Source organism: Setaria italica, chromosome V (assembly GCF_000263155.2).
Source record: "Setaria italica strain Yugu1 chromosome V, Setaria_italica_v2.0, whole genome shotgun sequence".
NCBI classification, from domain to species: Eukaryota; Viridiplantae; Streptophyta; class Magnoliopsida; order Poales; family Poaceae; genus Setaria; species Setaria italica.
In genome coordinates, this window is record NC_028454.1 from 28,058,899 (window position 1) to 28,085,391 (window position 26,493).

At 46.3% G+C, this 26,493-nt stretch overlaps 2 protein-coding genes across 2 annotated transcripts; one reads left to right on the forward strand and one right to left on the reverse strand.

The window, feature by feature from the left end:
• Positions 1-9,475: 9,475 nt before the first annotated feature.
• On the forward strand, positions 9,476-10,542 carry LOC101763702 (mitogen-activated protein kinase kinase 9). Its single transcript, XM_014805217.1, has 2 exons — positions 9,476-10,284; positions 10,368-10,542. The coding sequence occupies exons 1-2, from the start codon at positions 9,476-9,478 to the stop codon at positions 10,540-10,542; spliced, it is 984 nt and encodes a 327-aa protein (XP_014660703.1).
• A 7,593-nt stretch (positions 10,543-18,135) lies between these two features.
• LOC101784057 (ABC transporter G family member 35) lies at positions 18,136-25,959 on the reverse strand. Its single transcript, XM_004969066.2, has 21 exons — positions 25,589-25,959; positions 25,219-25,428; positions 25,061-25,145; positions 24,759-24,918; positions 24,560-24,636; positions 24,393-24,446; positions 24,215-24,305; positions 23,627-23,928; positions 23,261-23,542; positions 22,835-23,151; positions 22,590-22,750; positions 22,197-22,463; positions 21,868-22,112; positions 21,441-21,773; positions 21,065-21,355; positions 20,823-20,906; positions 20,605-20,738; positions 19,222-19,449; positions 18,969-19,140; positions 18,633-18,887; positions 18,136-18,524 (listed from the first exon to the last, which is right to left on the reverse strand). The coding sequence occupies exons 1-21, from the start codon at positions 25,957-25,959 to the stop codon at positions 18,267-18,269; spliced, it is 4,377 nt and encodes a 1,458-aa protein (XP_004969123.1). The 3' UTR covers positions 18,136-18,266.
• Positions 25,960-26,493: the final 534 nt, after the last annotated feature.

The window sequence follows — 26,493 nt, forward strand, 5'->3', positions numbered from 1 at the left end:
CTCCCGTCCCATTTTCGTCGTCCGTCGCTGCTCCTCATTTCGTTCAAGACGGTGTGTACCGCTGCTTCAAGTGTGGCCCTCGCAGCTCTGGACGGCGACGGTGTTCTCATCGACCCATTTCTACACTCGTTCCACAACCATCCAGCAGACCAGCACCAGCAGCTACCCCATTCCATCATGCTGTATCTGCTTGCTCCTCTTCACGGCTCGTGATTACTGCCTCGGCCAAAATTTCTCCTCCGTTCAGCCGTGATAAAGGCAGACACCAGATAGAACATCCGTGACCAGCGTCCTGCTGCTTCTGCAGGACACGGCAGTGCTGTGGACAGGCTAGAACTAAATGGGGATGACAGATCAGAAAGGTAGAGAGCCTCGATGTCGTCGCTCGGATTCCCTTTCGAGAGGGAGGAAATGAGCCGGCGTTCCAATGCCCGAGCGACAAAAACTGGCATCAAACATGGAAAAATTAACTGACCCACGGAAAAATAGTTAAAATCCATTTAATTAATAAATTGTGTATTTTAGGATTCGTGCAAATTTTATGGAAAGACAGAAGCAAAACTCGGTCGAAAAAAAAAGAAAAAGAGACAGGTTGAAGAGTCCAGGTCGGTTTCTGATATGTTATTATTATGAATCTCGGTCGTCCGATTCCCTCGTACAAGGGTTGCCTATCTATATACCTACTGCCAATTTTTTTCATCCATCATGATTATTTTGTAAAAAAATTCCTCAACTTTTTAGTAATCAACCCGCAGTCCAAATTCTGAAGATAGGAGGGCCTCGGGTGTAAAAGGGAGGGAAGAGAAGGGGTTAAAGGGAAAAAGCTTCTCCTTCCTTGGAAACACGAGCGGCGGCCGGAGCGGGGCGCCCCGCGCGGCCTCGGCGGCGAGGTCGGCCGGGCGGCGGCAGCCTCTTCCGCGCCGTCCTCGGCGTCCGCAGGCCGGTCGCGCCCATCCACCAACGTTGCGCAGGTCTGCCCCTCCTCCCCTCCCGCGGTGCTGAGGTTCCGTGCGCGCGGGCTGGCGGGTGGCTCGCGTCTTGGGTCGGCGGTGCAATGCGGGTAGGATTTCGTGGTCAATGCTGCGGCGATCGATCGGTTCGGGGGATTTTGGGTGGAGATCTGACGCGTTTGTGGGGAGCTGAGGTGCGGGCGTCAGATTTCGAGGCGGAGCTTTTGGCTGCCAGGTGAATAGACTATTGAAGTTGTACAAGAATGAGAAGTATGTTCTCTTTGTTGAGCAGTTTGGATCAAGAGAGCCAACATTTCTTGTTGCATTCAAGTGATTTACTGCTGAAAATGCCATATAAATAGCTATCCATCAGATCAACAAATGCATATCATGTATCTGCTTCACTTATTTTCATGAGGCGGCAAACAACATGTCTATCCTGAGAAGCCTCTGGCAGGCACATTGGCTTCAAAAAAATGGGAAAAAACCAGGATGAGATTTTCTCTTGGCTAGAGGATAGCATTCTAGCATTGGAGCATGGATTTACTGACTTCCTCGAGCAAATGGGAAAGAGCTGGGTGGGATCCGAACCAAATCATTCTGAAAGTGCCAAAAGAACTTGTCTTGGTATTGCAACACCTGGACCAAGAGGTTTAAGATGCTACTGTGGCCTAGCAATTCCTCACTGACATACACTTCAGAGGTGATGGACCCTGACATAACAACAATCAGCCCAGTGAACAAGCTACACCCGCAAGATGACATCCTGGCAACAGGAAGCTCAAGCTACACCCGCAAGATGACATCCCGGCAACAGGAAGCTCAAGGTAGGCCTATCGATGTATTAGTGCCCAATATCACTATCCAGTGCTAGATCTTTTTTTCCCCTCCCACAACTCACAAGATGGTCCTTGCAGGTCCATTTTCATATGGAAACCAAAGGTTGAAGATGAATTTACAGAAGAAAGGACCAAACAGAAGGCCAAGGAATATGTATATGGATCAGGTTCAGGGAAGAAATCAAATGGCAAGCCTGACAATAGTAGTGATGATGACTCAGATGACGATTCTGGCAGAAAGAACAAGAAAGCAAAGAAGACTCGTTTCACTCACACCGCAAAAGGAAAAGGCAAATCCAAAGTCTGATACTTGGTGTACTTCATGCTTCAGTAATTTTGACAAGAAATCGGCCACTTACCAGCCGCTGCTGAACCTTTGTTTCATCTTTTGTACCGTCTTGGCCCCTCTAAGATGCTGAAGACCCATAGTTATCTACTGCATGCACCCAAGGAGTTTTTGATAAGGAGCCCCCAAGGAGTTAGCTCTATAAGTAGGTTTCTGTTGCTTTTGGATCCCGACATGCTTATGGTCACTGGTCAATGTTGGCTTTTAACGGTTCATCCAATATATAAATGCTCCTGTACAGTTGGCTGAATCCAGTTTATGTTCATAAAATACTTATCGGTGCACTATTTTTTTAAAAAAATGTCCGTCCACTAATCATCCATGCTGATGAGCGAAGAACTCATTTTTTTTCTTGACTGCCTATTTTACCCATGTGCGCGCGGAGAAACTATAGAGTACATAAATAGAATTTCAAGCAAAGTGACAGGTAACAACACTTTCATTGCTTCCCTAAAAGATGGAACTTATAATACCATGTCGTGTATGAGAGGATAACCGATGCATCAGATCGAATAGTCATGGAGATAGGCGATGTGGAAGAGCCTTTTGCACAACACTGCACAATTGACCGGAGCTACTTGCTCCTAGGAATAACAAAAGCAGCTGATGCATTTGTGATGGTATTTCCAATTTTGATAGTGTAAAGTGTAAACATCTGGTCATGTGCCAAACATAGTTTTTTACAATATGAATTGCTAGATCACTAAGCATCAGCCGCATGAGAATCTTGGCATATTTTCAGTTGCAATTGATTTAGCAGGTCAAGATCATGCTTTGAAATTGAAAGGACAAGTAACACTATTATATAGAACATCGAATGCTTAGGTTATTAAGAGGGACGTAGTTTTTGTAACACGATTATTTGTACAGGGCTATACATTTTCATCAAAAGGCGGCGGGTTGAAATAACGGTAATCCACTATGTTGCGGGTTCGCTTATATAATCATCGTATACTCTAAGATTAAAATTAGAATGGTTATCACTTGCTTAAATAAAAAGTATAATAAGTATGAGTAGAAAATATATGTTAAGTCAAAATTATATTGATTTTCTAGCAAATATATAGAGATCCGTTATAATAAAATATAGTAGTAGAAATATAAAAATACACGAGGTTTAGAAAATACAACCACATTCCACCGTATCAACGCACGGACATCTAATATATAATAAATATTCCTAGATCAGGAACTTTACCCATCTCGCCAACTCCAAAAGATATTTTCCTAAAAAAAACTCGAAAATATCTCATTTATAAACAGAAAAAGGTCGGAGAAATCTCGTCGAGAACGCACAGAGAGTGCCCGTAAAAAGAAAAAAAGACGCGCAGAAAGAGAGAGAGAGAGAGAGAGAGAGAGAGAGAGAGAGAGCATGGAGGGGATGTCGAGGCGGCGAGAGCGGGAGGCGATCAGCAACGAGCTGGACCGCATCATCGAGGGGCTGGACCCTGATCCCCGGGCAGCGGAGCGCCGCTGCGCCCGCATGAGCGAGAGGGACCGGGAGGAAGTACGGCCCCTGCGCTCGCCTTCGCTGGCCTGAACCGAGCCTGCAGGAGCAGCAGGGTGCCGCCGGGGAGGCCAGGGCCGCGCATCACGTTCCGCTTGAAGGGGGGTAAGCTGGTGCGGGAGGCTGAGGATGGGGAGCGCGAGGAGGTCCCGGCGGACGGGGCCGTGGGGGAATCGTCGTCTTCAGCCGCAGCCGCGTCCGGATCGGAGGACGATCTGTGCTCAGCGTTTGGTTCTGCTCGCTTCTAGTTAACCATCTCGTCGTCTGTGGCCTGCAATCCAGATCGACGGGCATGAGATCTGCTGCTGCTTGTGAGACGTACGCCCATCTGTTCGGAATTTCTTATCAGTTATTATCGTGTCTAGTGATGTTATTGGTCAGATATTACATTTGGTAGTCGTAATTTGCATGCATGCAACTGAAATTTCGTTGTCAACCATCTGCCCCAATTCTATAAACCTGTTGACAACGACGAGGATGATACATTGTTTAGGATCTGATGTCAGATAGATTGTTTGTGTTCATTTTGTGTCGGCAAATAACACGAGGCTTGTAGTATGATTGTTGAAATTGAACACGTTGACCGTAACTGGTATTTGATATTGATAAACAATGCGTCAAATATTGTTACTAGCACACCACCATCCGTGCACATGAAATGGGAACCGAAGAAGAGTATGTTTGTTTAGCTCGGTCAATGGTGTCAGTGTCACCAGAACTTATTCAGTGTACTTTCTTTTTTTTTTCGCGACCATGCCTTAGCACGTATTTCATTAAGAGGAGAAGAAAAGTTTGGTTACAAGAACTTGCAGCGTCATCTGAGATTGATGACCTGCTAGCACATACAAGAATTAAGAAGAAATTACATTTGCACCTTGCTGCGACCCTACTAACAGGTACCAGGTAGGACGTTGGGGTGGACAGCTGCTATAAATAGCACTAGACAATGAAGTCCTGCCAAAACCCAAGTCGTCGCCTCTTCTATAATTTTCTGGTACAGCATTCTCGTCGTTCTCTGAACATGATTGAAAATTCTTTCATTTCTTTCCAACCAAATGGAACAACCCACCAGGATAATGAGAGAGTCTAACGTTTTCCTAGCCGACCTATCCACCCGTTTTCTCACTACTAGCCACCAGTCAGGAAAGGAGGACTCAGAAACAGAGGGTGCCAAGTGCTGCCAATTCAGTTCCAATAGAATAAGATGCCACAACTCCCTTGCATAGACACACCGAACTAGCAGATGGTTTATGGTTTCAGACTCCTGGGCACAAAGAATGCAAGTGCCGTCTTTTGAAGATTATGTTTCTTGCGTCTAGAGGCTGTCCAGCAGCATCCATGAATAGCAAGCCATATGAAGAATTTGCATTTAGTCGACACTCGGCTCTTACACAAAGCCTTTGCCCCAAGCATTCATACTGTCCAATGAAGAATGCATTGTAGGCTGACGCCGTTGAGAAGTTCCTGTCTTGAGTCCATTTCCACAAGACCTTGTCAGGGGTATCCTCTTGTAACGTGGTCTACTATAATTTGGCCCAAATGCTTATGTATTCAAGAAGAACCTGAACAGTCAATGCTCCAGTAATGTCCCTGACCCATTTTCCATCTTGCAATCCTTCACTTACTGTCCTTTTTTTGCGAGTTTTAGGACCAACTGCCTGAAGGAGACATGGTGCAATCTCTGCAATTGAGCGACCGTCAATCCATCTATCCTCCCAGAAAAGGGTGTTCTTGCCGTCGCCTACCTGAGTTGAGGTGGAGTAGTAGAACAATTGGGTGACCTGCTGTTCAGGTAAGTTATGCCATGAACGTGAAGTGTCAGTTTTCTTAAGCCAGAGACATCGCATTCTTAGAGCATATCCCATGAGGCGTAGGTCCGTAATTGCTAGACCTCCCAAAATAGAAGGTCGACAGCATTTTGTCCATGCAAGGAGACAATGACCGCTAGAAATCATTTCTGTACCTTTCCATAGAAAGGCCTTCCTGCGCTTGTCTATCTTCTTGATTGCCCATGGAGAGATGGCGACCGCGATAGCCGTGTGAATTGGAATGACTAACATCTTTACCTTAACTAAGACTGTCTGTAACAACCTAGATTAATTAAACAGTGCTTTAATCTTAAAACAGGTCTTTAGTGCTTAAAGAAGAACTTGGGCAACATTAGTACCTTTTGCCCTTCACAAGCTTAAAACACTGCCCAAAACCGTAACTCGAATTTCTGCTTGGGAACTTAAAGATCTGTCCAGCTAAGAGTGGTAGAACTCAACTTTCCTAACAACCTGGCTTTAAGGAGCAAGTTTGAATCTACCCCGAAAACCTTCGAAATCCTGATCAATCTACTTTGTTATTCATCCCTTTTGTTTCCTTTTTTTTATTTTGCAAGTCAATATTTTTATGAGACCTTTTTTGCAGGTCATATTTAGAGGTGGAGGGAGTACACATGAACGGATAGTCATGGAGCGATTTCCTACTATTTTAGCTTTATAAGTATATGACTTTCAAATTTTCAGGCGAACGTGATTAATTATCGCTGGATTCACCAGTGTCCATTATGCTCTTGTGTGAGGCAGCTAGCCAAAGCTGGGTCAATCTTTGTGTGATTAGTCACAAAAAAACTATGTGTGACTAAGGAATTGGAAACAGTTTTTCAGTGAGTAAAGTAGGTTCTTGCTTCAGTTTTCCTCTTTGAAAAAAGTGATAATTTCAACAAAAGATGATAATAAGTTCGGGTACGCGATAGATGGTTCTGTATTATCATACGAAACAAATCAGACTTGAAATTAGATATAGATCTAGATTTGGAATTTTTTTTCAATTATTTAAACATCCATATGTCCCATTAGTCTTTTTTTTAGAGAGAAACTACGGCAACCTTAGGCTGACTGAACTTGTCGTTGCAAAAAAGAACAATGTAAAAGAAGAAATTTGGTAATGGGTGTAGTGATAGTGCCATAGTGGTTCTGCCTGAGCCAACAACCAGAAGAGAGGATCCACTACCGACAATGACCTAAAAAGAGTTAGGCAATGAAGGACAAGTAATTGACGGTGTTGTGGAAGCTTGCACTTGCACGGTTGCACCCATGTTCATGAACCGTTCTTCGTTGTTGGCATTTTTGTGTGTAGTCATAAAAGATATAGATGAGCTATGGGATGCACCAAATGCTAAACTCTATGCATTCCAGCATCATGTGAACTACACACACACACACACACACACACTATAATATATATATATATATATATATATATATATATATATATATATCATGGAACAATTTCATAACTACAAAATAGCTAACATGAATGCATTGTGTAGTGGAGCAATTTCATGATAAAAAGAAATTGAATTTGGACCAGATCATCCATGCAAACTTTTCAAACTTTGAACTTTAATAATCTTTAAGTGTAGATTTGTCTTGAAGAACACTTTTATAATCCCATAAACATGTTATGCATGACAAATATATTGTAGTACAAAATAGTTGTCAAAATGACCTCTCAAAGACTGTTGTTTAAGTGCACATTCAGTACACAGGCCCACATGTCCATGCAGCCCCGGCCTGTTAGCCCAGCATGGAGCACGTTTTTTTAGCCCGACCCTAGCCCAGCCTGGCATGAATCCCTTTGGGCCTGTGCTGGCTCAGCCCGGTGGCTCGTGCCGGCGTGGGCTGCCACCCCAGCACAGCGGGCGGTCCGGCCCGGCATGATTTTTAAAGGTCGGCCCGAGATGGCCCGTTAACTTAATCGAATCTTATCCTTACTTTCCCCTCAAACCTCAATTATCCTCACGACCTGCCTCTCCCACCATCCCGTCCACACTCGACACCCGGGCTCCCCGCCCTCCTCCCCTCCAGCCTCAACCTCCCTCCGTCGCTCGGCTCCCGGTGGCCGGCATACCTAGCCTCCGCCTCCCCTTCATCCCTCTTGGTGGGGGACAGCGGGGCGCAGTCCACCCCTCCCCGCTACGCCTCCTCGACGTTCCTCGGCCGCATGTGGCAGTGACAGCAAGCAAGCAGGCGGAGGCGCCCAGGCGGGGGTTGCGCAGGGGGCGGCAGGCCGATTCCCAATGGCAAGAGCATGCAAGGGTCGGCCTTGACGCGCTGGCAGGCGACGGCGAGCTTGGTGGCGGCTAGGCCTGGGCGTTCAGTACTACCGAACCGAACCAATTAGTTCTTCAGTTTTTGACGAAGTTCGGTTCCCAGTAAAGTCGGTACCGATTGGTTCTTCCAAAAAATGGGTACTGACGAAGTTCGGTTTCGGTTAGTTCGGTTCGGTTTTGATTTTGAACCGAACTAACCGACCAACTCCGACTTCCAAAAAATCAGCGACGTGATGGCCGGCGGTGGCCGGCAGGAGGACGCCGCGCTGGGAGTCCAGGAGGGCGCGCCGACCGCCGGGTGGGGATGCGGTGCCACGGGAGGACGCAGGGGGGCGCCGGGACTCCAGGAGGCGGGAGGTTATGCCGGCCTCCGGGCGGGGATGCGGCGCCGCGGGAGGATGCCGGCGCCGCGGGAGGACGCCGGGTCGGGGGTGCGCCGCTGCGCCGAGACTCCGGGAGGCGTGCCGACTGCCGGGCGGGTATGCGGCGCCACGGGAGGACGCAGGGCCAAGGGGGTGCCGGCCGCTTGGGATGTGCCGCGAGTGGGGAGGCGGCGCGGGTGAGGAGCCAGGAAGTGGCGCAGGTAAGGACTGAGGAGCCGGGTGCGGCGCGCGTGGAACTGGAGAGTGGAGACTCGGCGCTTGGCTAGCAGGCTAGGGTTACGCTCGGGGTCTCAAGAAGAAGCAGAAGTGGGCCTTATTGGGCCTCGGTTCTTCGGTTAGTTCGGTTAACCGAGGGGAGGAACCGATTTAACCGAACAAAGTTCGGTTCCTAGGAAATGGGAACGAACAGGGAACCGAAATTTCAGTTCTCGGTTAGTTTAGTTCGATTCTTGGTTATTTCAATTCGGTTCTCGGTTATTTTTGTCCGGGGCTAGTTGCAGCGCAGCGAGCAGGCCGTGAGGGCCCACCGTGCCTCGAGCTGGCATGTAGGCGCTACACGTAGCCTAGTGCTTGTGCTTAGGCTGCCGGTTCAGCCCGTGGGCAGGCACGGCACGACAGCATCCTCGTGCCTTGCTGGCCCGTGCCGGGCCGGGCGGTCCAAATGGCCATCTACACTCATGAACCACGTGTTACCTCGTGTGCTATAGGGTGTGCCTGCATTGGGCGCACACACTCCCAAAGACTTTGAAAAGTAAAAAAAACACACTAGGAGTGGCTATGGAAGGGAGAATTTCTACTTCTACATAGTACATAGACATCAAGGAGTAGCAAACGAGACGATGATAAAAGGGTAAGCGCCATAGAAAATGAGGTGACCTGATCTTTAAAAAAAAAATGAGGTGACCTGTAGGCTGTAGCTTAATGTAATTGGAGCCTAATAAGAACTTGCTTAAGACATCATCAGGAGAAGTTGCCTTATTACATGTACACCGACCATCGTGCCATCCGATTCCGATCCTTCCTGACAAAGAAGGGCTTCTCTTGTCAGTATCCGTTTGACCCTTGTCCTGTCGGACGACGGCTGCGCTAGACAAACCTTTGCTTGGTCGCCACTCCAAGTCACGCGTTTCCCACTGACTGACTGGTGGGACCTCACCTCCGGTCACTCTCGGATTTCCCGAGCGCGCGCTCCGCCAGCTGGGGCTCAAGACTTGCCGCCAAATCGCTGTGAGCCCCGCCCCTATTCCGGCAATCCGACTCAGTCTCACGGGCCATAAATCCCCGGACTCCCTGTCCCTGTTACCACCTCGTCCGGGCAGCACATTGGGATCCATACCCTCAGGCCTCAGCTATGGTGCTGGCGGCGGCGGACGTCTCGCTCCGGAGCAGCAGCGGCGCCGACGTCTCCTCCTCCCGGCGCTCGATGGTTCGCCCGGCGTTCCCCATCGCGCCGCACGAGTTCTTCCACGCCCGGATCCCCGCCGCGCCTCGCGAGGCGACGAAGGAGGTGCCGGCCGCGGAGGGCGACGACGAGCTGCGGCTGTCGGACCTGGAGCAGGTCTGCCAACTGGGCGAGGGCGCCTGCGGCGTCGTCACCAAGGTGCGCCACCGCCGCACGGGCGCCGTGTTCGCGCTCAAGACGGCCCACTACGCCGACCCCAGCGGCGCCCCGGACGAGGAGGCCGAGGCGCTCCGCCGGTCTGCCGGCTCGCCGCACGTCGTGCACTGCCACGCCGTCCTCGCCGGCGCCGCGGACGGCGCGCCCGCGTACGTGCTCGAGCTCATGGACGCCGGGACACTCGGCGGCGTCCTCGGCCGCCGCGGAGGGCGCGGGATCCCCGAGGGCGCCCTCGCCGAGGTGGCCGCGTGGTGCCTCCTGGGCCTGGCGCACGTGCACTCCCGCGGCGTCGCGCACCTCGACCTGAGGCCCGACAACCTCCTCGCCAGCTCCCGCGGGGACGTCAAGATCGGCGATTTCAGCGTGTCCAGGATCCTCTACGGACACGCCGGCGAGCACCGCAGGGTCTCCGTCGCCGTCGGCTCGCCAATGTACCTGAGCCCCGAGCGGTTCGAGCCCGACGCCCACGCCGGGCCGCGCGGCGCCGTCGCCGCCGACGTCTGGGGCTTCGGCGTCACGGTCCTGGAGCTCTTCTTGGGGCGGTGCCCTTTCCTGGCACCGGGTGGACGGATGCCGGCGTTCGAGAAGCTGAGGCAGGCGATCTGCGACGGGGAGCCGCCGTCAGTTCCGAGAGCGCGGCGGCGTCGCCGGAGCTGCGCGGGTTCGTCGCCGCGTGCCTGCAAAAGGACCCGATGCGGCGCGCCACGGTGGCGCAGCTGCTCGCGCACCCGTTCGTGGCGCGACGACACGTCGACGAGTCGCGCCGGGCGCTGCGGGAACTCATCGTGGAGACGCTGTAGGAGTAGGAACAGAGAAGCAGCACCCTCAATGTAGGAGACTGATTGATTTTAGTAGAGTGGATGAGATTGTGTAATCTATTCAACTTGGATGGGAATTTTTGCCCGCAACAGATGTTGCTTTACCCTCAAATTTTTTGAAAATCGTTCTAGTCCCTCTTTCGTGGATGACAGAATTTGTAACACATTGTAAGTCGATTTTCTTTGAATCGGCTGATAGGAGTTCTGATGAAACAAAGAAAGGAGGCACATGGCATTCCGAATTCTCAAGATGTATCTTTTTTTTTTGAAACGAAATTCTCAAGATGCATCAATAGTGTGTGATAGATAGGAGTGAACATCCAATTCGTTCACGGCCCGACAAAAGGGCACACCTTGTTGATTAGGCCAACTGCCTGAATCGGCTGTTTGTAGGCGAATTTCAAATTTTTAGTGTTGATTGAACCCCAAGAATTGTGCCGTGTACCATGTTGAATGCGTGGGCAGAGTACGCTGTAGTGACGCTTAGCTTTCTCGTACTATTGTTCGCTGTTGACCATGCAATGGCATTGGACACAACGGTCGCATGCTACGTACCAAGAGCTCATCATATGTTTGAGAGCTTGAAGGGCCGCCGCTTGCGTGTTAGCGTTAACCCTTGCGACTTCGTTACATGAATCTCGAGCTAATTTTTCCGATGTCATTGAACGCCCACACGGCCAGTCGCCCACACCAGTGGCCTCTGGGTTGTGGCTGCAGACCAGTGTTCTAGATTTCGTTTTCGCTCATTTTTCGGTCCTCACCAAAATCACAGAAATTTGAGAAATTTTGGCTGAAATCCGGTAGCTTTTCGATGAATAGTAGTAATTTCGGTCATCATCGAAAGACCAAAATTTCGGTCGAAATTTTTATCACTGCTCCAGACTACAACTTGGCTAACCATTGGTAAGCTATATAACGTTGGATCAACAAAAATGGACACTAGAAGGAACATCCTGGAAAAAAGGAAAATTGTAGAAAACAGTAGCCTAAAATGAAGACGCGGGAGGAAATTAGTAAAGGTGAGTACCATAGCCACGAAACTATGGTACCATTTTATAGGAACCACTACTACACAAAGCATTTCACCGCCGGCCATAAACCCCTCACCACCGCTGGTTTATACGCCGGTGGTGATTGTTCAAAAGTGATAGGAACTATTATCATATGACTGCTGGACATGCAGCCGGTAGTGAAAATTTGTGTTTAAGATGTTATACATCAGCACGTGTTTTTAAGATCACGGAACAGACAACTTAAGTAGTGTGCTATTTTCTTTTTGTGTTGTAGTAATACCACTTAATTAATGTTGGAAAAAAAATGTTGCGAGCTGCATGGTAATGATAACTCATACAATGGTTGTGGAATCTGTTTTTGAACGGTTCGGTTCAACGTTGTCTTTACCACAACCCTGCTCCCTTAAACAAAAGGTTAGGACATGCTATGTTGAGACATTACAGGTGGAGTTAATCGTTTTACATCTTGACTCATTTTATTATTCTTAGCGAAGACGTGAAACATATTTGAATTGTTCATTTTATGCATTTCTTACTATTGACGGACCCCATCCTGAAGCATGAATAGAGAGATAGAATACAGAAGCAGCTCCATGGGTCCCATTGAAGATTACCAAAGCTAGATTGCAGGTGCAGTGCAATTGGGTTCAAGTGAAATAGGCAAATAGCCATGCTGTGTTGGTTTAGCGACATAATGTTGGGCCGTCTTGGGCGACAAGCGCCTCGTGTTATTGGGCCTAAAGGGACGTCAATCAATTAAATAAAGCAGCAAACCCTAATCTGATTTGCGGTATCTCAACCATAAAACCTATCTGATTTGCGATATCTCAACCACATCGACTTGCGAGAGCAGATCGGATGCACCCCCTTGGGTGCTCCCATGCACCCGCCCGGGTGCATCCATCGATCACAATCAACGTCCTAGATGCACGCGGCGGGTTGGATTCGTGAAAAGTACAGGAGCTAAAATGTAAAACATGCATTACACAGTACATGCATACATAGCGTTGATTGTGTATCCAATGGATGACCAGCCAGGGGGCATGGGAGCACCCCAAGGCCCGGGTGTCGATTTGCTCGCGGCGATTCATGGAGGAAATCCGCTGTGCTCTGGAGGAAGCACTGGAGGAGCCTGATCTGAAGTTGAAGATAATAGAGCGCCCCGTGGAAGAGGAGGATGGCGACGAGGAGGGGGAGAACGGCGGTGGCGACGAGGACGAGAAGAATGACGGCGGCGAGGAGGAGAAGAACGGCGGCGGAGGCGACAACGTAGAAGAGGACAGCGAAGACGACGCGGAGGGTTGGGACGAGAACGGCGACCCGTGTCTGCCATTCATAGGATCCTGGGATACGCCGGTACTAGTTTGCACTGCAGGTAATTAATGAGAACTTCACCGCTACCCATTTTTTTTACTTATAGGTATCTTAAACTTCACAAATAACCCTCCTTCTCTAGACCAAAGAGAGCGCGTCATGTAAATCTGTAACATCTAAGATCGTCTCCAAAACTGAAGAAACTGCAGTTCTTTTATATAATGTCGTACCATATGAATGACTGGTGCAAAACCGTTGTTTCAAAATATCATGGGTTTTGCATTCCAACAACATCCAAGCATGTCTTTGAAGAAGAATTTGTGCAGACCACACTAATTAGATGAACGAAACTGTTGTTTCTACAGGAGCAAGTTGCACTAAAGAGGAAGCAGAGAAGATAACTTTTTCAGTGGATGCAAGGAATAGTAAACTACTTGGAGAATGGTGCGAAATGTTAACAACAAAAGGACTCCTTTGCCTGCGATTCCTCTTCCTGTGCTTCCAGAGATAACCACAATCTGTGTTTCTAAACATGAGTGCTACCACCTGTCGGTATTGGACTGAAATTACTTCTGAAAGTAAGTGAAGCTAATGATCAATGTCATGCAACCTAACCATCTTCACTCGCGTAGCACATTCTCATTTTCTTTACCTTCAGCTGCACCAGGTCATCCATATTTCAAACCCTGTGAGATGATGCAAGTGTTCTCCTTGAGATTATCAAGCCCTCTAGCTCATCCTGTTAATATTTATGGGACGTTTTCTGTTCGTGATTCCTGGGAGCCACTGCGCAATTATCTATTTAAGTGCTCAAGAGATGATCCAGCCATGATTCCTCAGGTATACTTGTTATTATCATGAATTGAAGATGCATAAAAACAAAAATAGAGCTCTGATTGGTAGTAACAGATTTGTTCATGCAAATTTTGTGGCTGTGAGTTTGGCTAGGGCTCGAGGAATCACTCATCTCCTCACCCTAGTGCCCTTGCAAGAGTAGCAGGTGTTTTCCTGGTCTAGATCAGGTCATGTCTTTTTTTTTAAAAAAGGTGATTGTAGCTGTAGCTGTAGCTGTGTGAGTTCGGGTTCTGTACAGGTCCCCTAAACCTGTTTCTTACTTTGGGTTTCTGTACCCTTTTATCTCTTAATATATTGATACACAGCTCTCCTGCGTGTTTGAGAAAAAAATTACGGCTGTGTCCACTTGTTTTTCCTTATCGACTGTGAAAGAAAAAGATAAAAGATAACATGTGTCTTGTTTTCATAAAATTAATTCTTTATTAAGCAAATGTTATCCAATAGTCAATCGCATTTGGACGCCTAGTGCATATGGTGGCACGTAGGCTCCCATCTACGCACCTCCCCATTGTCTTTCCTACATAGTGCTTATTGCTTTTTATTATTCTCCAAATTGTTGGCATTGGTCTTGGACATCCAATTCCCAACTTGTCATGCCAGGGTAATAGTTCTTATGTTCAGTGCAGCGATAGTGTCAACTCTGTGTGTCTGAGAGTTGACGTTGCAAACTTGAATTAGAAAGTCTACGTGATAGGATTGGCGAGCTAACGTTAAACCTAGCCATTCTAATGGAGATGAAACCCAAGGTATAGAGAGAAGAAGAAGGACCTATGCATGGTTTTCACTAACTTGGAGAAGGCGTATGATAAAATACCATGGAATGTTATGTGGTGGGCTTTGGTCAAACATAAAGCGAAGTGCGTTGGACTTATTAAGGATATGTACAACAGTGTTGTAACTAGAGTCCGAACAAGTGAGGACGACACAGATGACTTTCTGATTAGAATAGGACTGCATCAAGGGTATGCTTTGAGCCCTTATCTATTTGCCTTGGTGATGGATGAGGTAACAAGGGACATTCAAGGGGATATCCCTTGGTGTATGCTTTTCGTGGATGATGTAGCGCTAGTTGATGAAAGTTGAGCAGGAGTAAATAGGAAACTGGAGTTGTGGCGAGACCTAGAGTCAAAAGGTTTTAGACTCAGTAGAACTAAAAGTGAATATATGAGATGTGACTTTGGCACTACTACACATAAGGAGGGAAATGTCAGTTTGGAAGGCCAAGTAGTGCTCAGGAATGATACATTTTGATATTTGGAATCAATGCTACAATGAGATGGGGATATTGATGAGGATATTAGTCATAGAATTAAAGTGGGGTGGATGAAGTGGCACCAAGTATGAGAAATTTTATATGACAAGAGGGTACTATTAAAGCTAAAATGCAAGTTTTATAGGACGGCGATTAGACCTGCAATGCTGTATGGTGCAGAATGTTGGCCTACAAAAAGACGACATGTCCAGCAGATAAGTGTTGTGGAAATGCATATATTGCATTGGATTTGTGGTTATACGAGAGAAGGGATCGAGTCCGGAATGAGGATATACATAATAGGTTAGGGGTAGCACCAATTGAAGAAAAACTTATCCAACACCGGCTGGGATGGTTTGGACATGTCCAACGAAAGCCTCCGGAGGCACCGATGCGTAGTGGAACTCTAAGGTGTGACAATAATGTGAAGAGAGGTAGAGGATAACCAAAATTGATATGGAAAGAGGTAATAAAAGGAGATTTGAAGGGATGGAATATAATTAAAGATTTAGCTCTAGATAGGGGTACTTGTAAAACAACAGCTATTCATGTGCCCGAACCCTGATTTGTGGTTCTTAATGGGTTTGAACTCTAGCCTACCCAACTTGCTTGGACTGAAAGGTTATACTGTTGTTGCTGCTGCTGTCGCCTTAGATCTCTAAACTCATCCTTGTGGTTCATGTAGGATGATAAACCTGAAATTAAAATTCTAGTGAGTAAAACTTGAACCAAAGGGATAAAGTGATGGATTTATATTTTGGGGAAAAGGGTATGCTGCTGCAAAGAACTACATTTTGTTGCTAGTGGGATCGTCTTGTGAAGTTAGCATAGTATGACAATACATAATTGCTGCAATGGGATATGGTTATGTGGTGATATTAAACATGTTTCAAACAATAGAATCGTTTGTACCTTTAGTATCCAGATCCTGCTATTTTTGTTAGCTGTTGAACAGACACACATCTCTGTAACAGAGCAGGTAACAGTGTTGTTGTTATTAATATTATGGGAACATAATCATAAATGGAAATAATACACTGGATGAGTTTGAATGCCATGGGTGAGAACTGAGGAAGCATAAATTTATCAAGAAGTTCCCATCCTATGTTTACGGTTACATAAGGAAGAAGAGATGGTTTGGATATTTAGATGCCATTTGAAACATAATGCGCTTGGCATCGTTATGCTTTTCCTGGTGCTGCCTGGTCCCACACTAGGCATATACATTATTTTGGTAGCTGTGAAAATGTTTAGAATTTTGGAAGCATGCTGCTTCCTCATTTTAGAAATGTGCGACCTTTTAAAACCTAAAACCTGAAGGTGAATTGTCATGTTAGAAGATGCCACTAGCTTATTCATGGAAAATAAGTTCTTTATTTGACATGAAAAATAATTAATGATGAATTGTGATTGTTTCTCTTGAGTCAAAATGAGATTTCCTGTTCATTGTACTGACCTACCATGTGAACTGCTCTGCACTGTATCGAATTGTTCTGCTGTCGATATAATTTATAGCATTTATACTGGTATTTTGTGAAGTTCTAAATTGTACAACTACATGGTTGCTCTTTCCTGCCTCTTCGTAGCCCTTGCCGTGGAATATATGTGTTGCAATGTTTCTTAATAGACATTGATCTTTGGATAAAAGAGGAAGGAGATGGATCTGCTGACAAACAATTGTTTTGTGGGTATGTTGAATTGGACACTTCTGTACCTAGATTTCGGTCAAAGTTGCTAGGACGATTCCAGGGGATTGTCATGGTTTGGACATGCATTTTGCATTTCTTCCTGATGGTATTGAGACTGTTATAGAGGTCCTCGCCGAAGCCGAACATCCATCAGATGTGAAATTCAGTGCTTCAACCAGTGGTTTTGATGATAAGATTTCACTATATGATGGTAACTTTTGTAAAGGTGGACCAATCTTCAAGCATTTCATGGCTGTGAATAAGCAAGAGGAATTGCATATCATTTTGAAAATGAATGGCGGCTTGCAATTCAACCAGTGGTTTTGATGATAAGATTTCACTATATGATGGTAACTTTTGTAAAGTTGGACCAATCTTCAAGCATTTTATGGCTGTGAATAAGCAAGAGGAATTGCATATCATTTTGAAAATGAATGGCGGCTCGCAATGTAAATGGACTTTCAAGGCAGGAGTTGGGAGTTGTTGTAGCACCTCAAGGCCCGGTCCCGGGCTTTTCTCAGTATTTTGTCGTGAATGTATCTTTTAGAACAAGGGGCAAAGCAGCATCAGCTTGGCAGTGGAGCTGTATCTGCAACAATGTACGCATGGATCTGTGTCTGTAGGGTTGCAGGTTCAATGTTCAAACAATTGCCATCTGAATAATTCAGCCTCTCTTGTTAGCTACCGAACATGGTGTAGAAAATGCTACTGTGTGGAAACTTGCAGGTGGATGTAAGAAAGATCTATTTAAGAAATATTTATCCATGGATGATATGCATTGTTCTTTTTGTCAAATGAAATTGATCTAATAGCGCACAAAGTTCTTTGCTGCTCCCATTTATTCGGCAGCCAGCTAGTATTATGTATTGGGTATTATTCTTCCTGTGATGTACATAGTCTTTAGGTATCACCTGATAAAGCGATAATGCACTGCTTGACTCCGGAAGGAAGACGTTCAAACGTCTCTCCTGGCAGAATGTGATCTTTATGTAAAGTGTAATCCTGGAGGAACAGTGACATCACATACGTACTAGTGATTCTCCTATTGGGTTACTACCATCACATACTTTGGCGCGGGTGTATTTTCTGGGCTGCCATCCATCAATGCCACAATGGCATTCCAACATTCCCACGGATGCGCGCTGCTAGGCAGGGTACATTGCTCTGTTTTTCAAAGTAACTAGTGAAATGCTTCTGCAATTGTTATGGGTTGCACTATTTTAAAATAACAAGCAGAATGCGCGTGCGATTGCTATTTATTCTTGCAGTTACCAATTGCATAGCACTGAATCACTGGTTGCAATTTTCTAAGTGGGATCAATAAACCGCAACAGAGGAAATCGTGCGTAATCTTTTTATCCTAGTGGAATTGGTAATAATAGCTATATTCTGCATTGCAAAATAGTACTATACACGAACCTTACGGAAAAAGAATCAAATCAAACCACCACCCTTTAGCTTTACAGTATCACTAGCGAAGTCAAACATTTGGTATGCTGCACTGAATATGCACAAATCACTATGTATTTGCAAACCAATGGATGCAATTCTACTTGCAAGACGTTGCATGTACATGTACCGTCGCTACCTCCTCTGGAAGTTGAGCTTCATGATGGCGAAGCCGAAAAGGCAAGCGAATAACACGGCGAACGCCACGACCACGGCGGCCACCACGCCCAGCCAGCTGTGCTTGAAGCCGAAGTACTTCTCGACGAAGACATTCACGGGGACGCCGTTGTCCATCGCCGTCGTGATGTCGCCGAACTGCGACACGACCAGCCCGTACAGCGTCCACGCCACAGGGCACGCCCAGCAGTACCATTTCCACCAGATTGGAACTTTCTGCGAGCATATTTGACAGGCCAAGGAGGGCAATGAGTTATACACGATTGGCAAGAAAATTGTAGATGCCGACTGATGAGAGGATGGATCATGGATGACAGAATTTACCGGTCGCGGGATGATGAATCCGGAGAAGAGGTTCCAGATGGCATAGAAAGCCGAGGAGACGATCGAGGCCACATGGTAGCTCGGCGTCAGGCCGACAGCCATCATGCCGTAGAATGTGAAGTAGAGGAAGGTGAAGTACATGAAGAAGAGGTACCAGAAGAATTTTGCCGCCGTCCATTCGAACCCGATCATTGAGTACACTATGATCCCATAGACGCTGGCCTGGGCCAAAGTGTATGGGAGTTCAATGGTAACCTGCAACGGATAGGTTTATCGGTGTTAATGGTTAGTGGTCTCTCAAAGAAGGTTCATGGAATTGGTATAAGAGCCACTCACCTGTCCAAATGCATATGGCAAAGCCGAGTACATGCCGGCGGCTCTTTCGCGGTAAAACACAGTCCGCTCCACAGAGACCACTGGCTGAACAGACATAGCATTCAAGACGCCGATGAACAACACTGCAGCATACATGGACCCCATGGCGTTGGACAAATCTTGTGGTTGCCCCCTGATAAAAGAAGCAAAAGGTTCAGAAATTGTTTTGGATAATGTTCATATGCTAGATACGTGCAATGTGGCAGTTGCTTACATTTTACCACCAAGGTCCCAGAAGATGGTGCCAAAGATAAGGGCTATGATGGTGGTGAAAAATAGCCTAACGGCATTGTAAGCAGGGTTCCTCCAATATGAGAGGTTCTGCTTCCACAGGCAAGCCAAGCATTGCATGAAGAAAGATTGTGAGTACTGGTTACGGAAATGAAGGTCGCTTGAACCTGCTGGCGGTTCGCTTAACTCTTGTATCAAGGCCCTGTTCCTCCTGTTGAACATAATGTGAAAATCATGGTTATCATGGTGTAGCGGTGATGCCGAAAAAAGATGTCATGAAAGTAGACACTGGCTATGAACTTAGTATCATACATAACAGTTCTATTAAACTAAGTGTTGATGGTGATAGCAAAGTTATAAAAATCTATATGATACAAAATAACTCGAAACTTTTCCTCACCAATATTACACTAACAATTTCACACATGTAAGATGTGTGTAGCAATTTCTGATAAAAGTATAATTGCAAAATAAATACAAACATGCATACCAGAGTCATCAAAATCGCTCATTATTAGTGTGCATAAAAAATATATTTCAAGTTAAAAGACAAAACGAAGAAAATGAATTGTTGAAAATTATTGCAATTGATTCAAATTTAAATTCAGAACCCAATATTAAAAGTCTGGACTTTTGTGCTTCTAGCTCGAACATTTAACATTTTAAACTTTTATATAAACTATCCAATTAGACCAAAATGTCCTACGATCTTAAAAAAAGATTTCAAATAAAATATTGGAACCTAATGAATACAAAAGAATACTCCACTATTCTTGTTTATATTTGGAAAGGTGCAATAACTACCATTTTCCAATTACCTTTCCCACAGTTAATTATATTCAAAATAGATCAAAACAAAAAAAATGCCATGTACCTATGCATATTCATAAACTTTTTACATGGAAAAAAAGTTTACTATAGAATATTACTGCTTTATGCTATAGAAGTCCACTCTTAAGGCTGCAGTGCTTATAGTTGTAAAAGCATGTATGTTCTATGTAGCATCTTGATTTTATACTGACACCATGATAGCACTGCTATGATCTGACCTAGGACACTTCAGTACTCGATATTAGTTCTTCCATTGCAAAAAAATGCATATGAGAAAAACAGTTAATCCACTGAAAAACACTTTCAAGAATTTTTTTGAAGGGGACAAGCTACAAGCTTTCGTAAGTTCAGAGGGTATTTAGATCGCTTCACAGATCAGAGGTTAGATTGGGCCCAATAATTTAGGGGATAATAAAGACTTCCTCCATAGATTTTGCTCATCAGTGTGGCTACTGGAGTTTAAACCAAAAACCACCTAGGGGTGATAGGAAATTTTGATAGATAAAGTGAATGGGAGGGTTTGTAAGTTACTCACTGGTAGAGTTCAGATTTCTTGTATAGGTCACTGAAATCAACACCTAGTGTCTGTTCTTGAGAGACTGTTGTTACTTCTAACATCCATGTTGCTGGATTGTAGCCATCTTTAATTTTCCTGACTCCTTGAATTCCCTGGACAATATGAAGCAATATAATATAATCAGTAATCCTGAATAAATCGAGAAAATTTTAAAAATTCGTGTACTGTCACTGCACCTCAAAATACTTAATCAGCTCAGAAGAACGATGACCTAGTGGACCAACATAGATCTCTTCTCCTCCTCGCTTCATAAGGAAAAGCTGCAACCATTCATCAAACACTTTAGACCTTGCACCAGTGTTTCATGTTTGTAGCACCAGCCATGATCAATAACAATTTCACCAATTCAGCTTATCCAGATGCAAATTAATGGTAATAATAAATCACCGGAAAGTACAATGTTCCACCGTAAGCTCACCTCATCAAATGCTTCAAATATGTCGATGCTAGGCTGATGAATCGTGCAGACCACAGTTCTACCTGTATCGACAGTGTTCCTCACCGTCCTCATAACAATTGCAGCTGCCCGGGCGTCAAGGCCAGAGGTTGGCTCATCCATGAAAATGATTGAGGGATTTGCAACCAGCTCCACAGCAATGGTCAACCTTTTCCTCTGCTCAGTTGACAGACCATTCACACCAGGAAGCCCCACCAAAGCATTTCTCAACGGCTTGAGCTCCACAAGCTCCATGACCTCCTCAATGAACATCTGCATGCATAAAGGTAAGCAAATGTTGTCTAATATATCCAGTATAGACTGAGGTTGGGAGAGGGATCTATTATGTTTGACTGACCTTTCTGGTGTTTGAATCTACATCCTTAGGAAGGCGGAGCCACGCTGAGAAAAGTAGCGACTCATAGACTGTCACCTGGGGCGAGTGGATATCGTTCTGTTCACAATATCCTGACACACGTGCAAAGGTTTTTTGTTTCTTTGGGTATCCTGAAATTCTGATATTTCCTTCAATGTAACCACTGGTCTTTCTCCCAGCCAACACATCCATTAGAGTTGTCTTGCCAGCACCACTGACACCCATCAGTGCAGTCAACACTCCTGGTCTGAAAGATCCACTGACACCTTTAAGGAGCTCTAACCGGTCCTCGACTACACCATGTGTCTTCATTTCCTGAATTTGAGTTTCATCAAAATTCAGAAAGTTACTTTGTCTTATAGTCGATGGCTCACTATTGATGATTTAGCGAATTAATTTCAATATTTACCTGTGGCATGTCAACAAAGTACTTGATGTTGTTGAAAGTGAGAGAAAGCGGGGCAAATGGAAGGACCATACCCCTAGTGCAAGAATGATTTTCAGCAGTTGCTGAACCGGATCCAGTGATGCCAACTGTTGCTCGATGGCTACTTCCCAGTGCCAAGCTATCTTCAGCCAGAGCATTACCCTTGAGGTTTGCATACTTTTCCTTCAGTTCCTCTTCAGATATTGATGGATGGGACTCACCATATGCTGCAAACTCAAAACAAAGCCTTCTTAATTTTAGGTATTTTCAAATGCAAGAACCATGATAAAACCAGTCCCAGAGGAACTCACGCTTCAGGTATGCCAGTGCAAGAGTGAAGAGACAATTGAAGAGCATTACAAATCCAAGCAATGCACCTAAGCCGATCCAGTACCACTTTGCTTCTGGGAAGACTCCACGGGACTTCAGGGATTGCACACCTAGGGTCTCATTTGACACAGAGCTATTCATAATTTTGTCCCAGCTGTGCCCCAACATCTCATTTACTGAGATGGCATTCTGGGCATACATCAATGGAGAGATCCAGTAACCCCATATCCACCACTTCTTCACTTTATCTGTCAATTCAGAAATAAAGAAGCACCCGCGTTATGAAAAAGCATCAATCAATAATACTATGTAGAGAAAAGGGTGAGGTTATTCTTTTCTCTTCTTTTTCTTTTTTAAAAAGGGTGAGGTTGTACCTCTTACTAGAATAAATCCGCCCAACACCATAAAAATTAGCAGCATGAATGATCCAAAGACGTTTGCAACAATCATGTTCCTTGCTGCCCCACCAACGAATCGAAAGAGTGATGCTGCCATCTGGTTGACTGCTAACAAAAGGAGGTACTGCTTGAAGAACCTAACATTCCACAAAACTAGGGTCAAGAAAGCCAGTGATGAATATTTGGTTAACAAGCTGACCTAAATCTCACATCAATCTCACCTGCCTACATTTGGATCAAACCCAATGACATAGTATGACATGAAAACAAACCCACCAACCTCAAGAAAAGAGATTGGGATCTTGAGGATCCATGTGGGTATGGTGTAGGCCCATGCTGGAAAGAAGAGGAGATCTCTCTGCTTGAAGAACACTGGCAGCTTAATGATGGTGAGTGCAAGCTCGGATAATCCATTGAACATGATCATGATCACTGCAAAGAAGAGTGCACCCAAGTAGATACGCCCATCAGTCACTGAGTCACGGTGCATCTTCGTACGGAAGAAGAGAGTCATTGCCATTGTGGACACCATCATCAACTGACATATCAAAACACCAAGAAGTCAGGCACTGTAATAGTCCACGCCCGTGTTCGAGAGAAAAAAATAGTCCACGCCATCTTATGTTTGAACTAGAGTCTCTAATAACCTGCAAAGTTCTGAAGATGTAGACGAAGGAATTCCTCTTCATAAGCAAGATTTCCCGGTCGATGTTTGCTTTCAACAGCTCTCTGGCACTGACACCATACCTCGAGGTGGTCAAAGCAGCGGGGTGGTTCTTGCTCTTGTCGAAAGGAACAGCTAGCTCGTTTGCTATAGCTCTCCCAGCATGGAAAGACTGGAACGCACATGCAAATTCCTTAACCGACACGTATTGGTATGGTTTGTTGTGCCGCCCCCAGTACTGCTTCTGATCTTTCCGGGAAGTCACCTGCTCAGCAACAGCAAGCCCATAGGGATTGTTACAAGAAGAAAGGATGGATATAGTTTATTTCAGAATAAGGTGGCCGTTTACTTCTTGCAGAAAGTCAGCCACACCCTTCCTCTCAGGACACTTGAACCCAAGAGACCAGAAGAATTCGAGCACGCCTTCTCGAGGCCCCTGATACACAATCTGCCCGTCCGAGAGCAGTATGATGTCGTCAAAAAGGTCATATGTCTCGGGCGCAGGCTGCAGCAAGGAGATGAGAGCCGTGCCACCGAGGATGTGGATAGCCTGTCTAAGTGACTTTATGATCTGGAATGTAGTCGAGCTGTCAAGCCCAGTCGAAATTTCATCCATGAACAGCGCATTGGCTGGACCAACAAGCATCTCACCTGCAGGATTGTAGCCAATCACAACATTGTCCAGTAAAAGCTATTCTTCTGAATAGTAAGTTAACATATAATTCTAGAGAACACAAAAGGAGAGCCATGTATCTATGTAGCAGGATAAAAGTTCAACACAAAATACTGAAGAAAACTGAAAGGAACAATGCATGGTCAGTAGAAGATGAGCAAGGAAATTTGCAACAAAAACTTAATGGTGATACGCACACAAGCAGGAAGTGACTATGGTAAACAGAAAGGAAGGTTATCCTCTACTAAAGTTATGTCTAGCTACCTGTTGTGACACGCTTCCGTTGTCCACCGGAGATGCCCCTCAACATCTCATCCCCCACCATCGTGTCTGCACATATGTCTAAACCTAATATCTGCAACAACAGATGTAAAAATGTTGAATAACGAAAAGAAAAATAACTAATTCAGCCTGAAACCATCTACGGTTGTAAATCAGATACCTTCAGTATATAGTCAGAGATCACATTAGCCTCTTGTCCCCGCATTGCACAAGCCTAAACAATATAAGCAAAAGAATATTATGTCTTTATTTCTTACTGTATATGTAAGTTATCATGAAAGATATAACCAAAGTCACCAAATATCTCTAAGACTGTAAAATTCATGCCTTCATGAATGCGTCAATATCGGCATCGGGCTTGATGTTTCCCACCTTCTCACGCCTTGAAAGTTCCGTCAGCATATCTGCCAATATAACAGGAACTTGATGAATACACCAATTAGGCAATTAAGCATGCCAATCCTGCAGAATCTGCAAGCAGCAGAAATAAAATCCATGCCATCTGACTAATTGTTCAGGATCGTACCAAAGCGACTGCCAACACCTTGACAGCGTGCAGAGAATTCAAGCGTCTCCCTGACAGTCATCTCCCCAATGTGAAGGTCATGCTGGCTGATATACGCAGCTGTCCTCTCCGGCACAAACTCGTCCATCCCATGCCCATTGTATGTCACTTTGCCTGAAACCTGCTCATCGCTTTTGACTTATCATTTCGTACTACCAAGTTGATGTGCCAGTTAATTGCGCAAGTATGTGAGAATACGGTTCGATACAGGCATTTTTAATTATGGCATAAGTTGTGATGATATAAAGTTACTTTTTCCGAACCTTGAGATCTTTATCGAGCCTCCCGGCCAAGGCGAGCAGCAAGGTGGTTTTGCCTGACCCGGGCGGGCCTAGCAGCAGAGTCATCCTGCAAACGCAATGACCGTCAGGCAAGAGGGGCCTGCGGATTGAAAAACGAAAACTCGATTCTGAGGAAGGACCTGCGGGGCTTGACGATGCCGCTGACGTCGTGGAGGATAGGCATCGCCTGCTTCCTGCTGCGGTGCACGCGCAGCGCGCTGGCGACCTCCTCGAGCGTGTTGGTGATGGAGTTGAGGACGGTAGGGAGGCCGCTGGTGCCGACGCGCACATCCGCCTCCGCCTTGAGGTGTTCGAACCGCACCTCGATGGTGGGCATGTCGATCCCGACCCTGCATGGCAGGAGGAGCGCAAATCGTGAAACATCTGCAGGGCAGCTCGGCGGCGGCCACGCACACCGTGTATGTATATCCTGCTAGCTGAGCGCCTGAGCCGTAGAGCGCGGCGAGCACAGCTGCATGCATGTGTGTGTACAGCTCCAACAGCACGCACCGCTCGACGCGCTCCTTGAGCTTGAGCAGGAATCGCTCGTTGTCCTCGTCGGCGACGCGCACGAGGCGCTCCAGAAGCGCCCGGCGCTCGCGCGGGCCGAGGCCGAGCACGTCCACCACCTGCTGCGCGTGCGCGCCCGTCTCCCCGCCCTCGCCGAGCGGGAGGATGGCGCGGCGGACGCGGTCGCAGGTGGGCAGCCTCTCGAGCGCGGCCCATCGCAGCGCCTCCTCCTCGTCGTCCCCGTCCTCCCTCCGCGACGAGGAGCGCGAGAACACGTCGGGCGCGCGCCACCACGCCGAGGACGACCCGGACCGCAAGCCGCCGTCCAGGCGCATGCTCGCCACCTTCTGGATCTCCGCCGCCGCGTCCATGGCCGCCGCGGCGCTACCCGAGCAAACGAGACCAATGCAAATCCCCGGCGTGATAAGTGTGGTTTTGTTTTGCCGGGTGCGAGAACGCCGAGGTGGATGGTGACTTGGTTGAGAGCAAAGAGGTGGGTGGGGTTTTTGTAGGGGGCAGGCAGGAACGGGAAGAGGGGGAGGGACGAGGGAGGCATCGCGCCCCGCGTTGGCTTACGCTGCCGGGCAGCCGGAGCAACGCGACGCGACGGTCACAAGCCGTGGGCTGGGTGGAGGACGCTGGGTTATTAGTGATCAGCCTCAGGATTTGGGCGAAATCGCAATCTGTTTTCTACTGTGCGCCGCTTGTGTGCGACGCTGCGACTCGTGTCGTCGCTTCTGCTCTTCTAGAAGAGCTACTACTACTTGCTTGGCTTGTTTAGTTCCAAATTTGGGAGTGGTAAAATTGACATTTCGCCATAAATGCGCAATTGTAGCATTTCGTTTGTATTTGTTAATTATTGTCCAAACATTGACTAATTAGGCTCAAAAGATTCATCTCGCAAA

What these genes read in the sequence shown, in the direction of transcription:
- LOC101763702 (XM_014805217.1), top strand. Translation starts at nt 9,476, where the DNA reads ATGGTGCTGGCGGCGGCGGACGTCTCGCTCCGGAGCAGCAGCGGCGCC. An exon ending in CTGGAGCTCTTCTTGGGGCG is followed by an intron (nt 10,285 to 10,367) that starts GTGCCCTTTCCT and finishes AGCCGCCGTCAG; the next exon opens with TTCCGAGAGCGCGGCGGCGT.
- LOC101784057 (XM_004969066.2), bottom strand. Translation starts at nt 25,959, where the DNA reads ATGGACGCGGCGGCGGAGATCCAGAAGGTGGCGAGCATGCGCCTGGAC. An exon ending in CTCAAGGAGCGCGTCGAGCG is followed by an intron (nt 25,429 to 25,588) that starts GTGCGTGCTGTT and finishes CCTGCCATGCAG; the next exon opens with GGTCGGGATCGACATGCCCA. An exon ending in TGGGACCTTGGTGGTAAAAT is followed by an intron (nt 19,141 to 19,221) that starts GTAAGCAACTGC and finishes TTCTTTTATCAG; the next exon opens with GGGGCAACCACAAGATTTGT.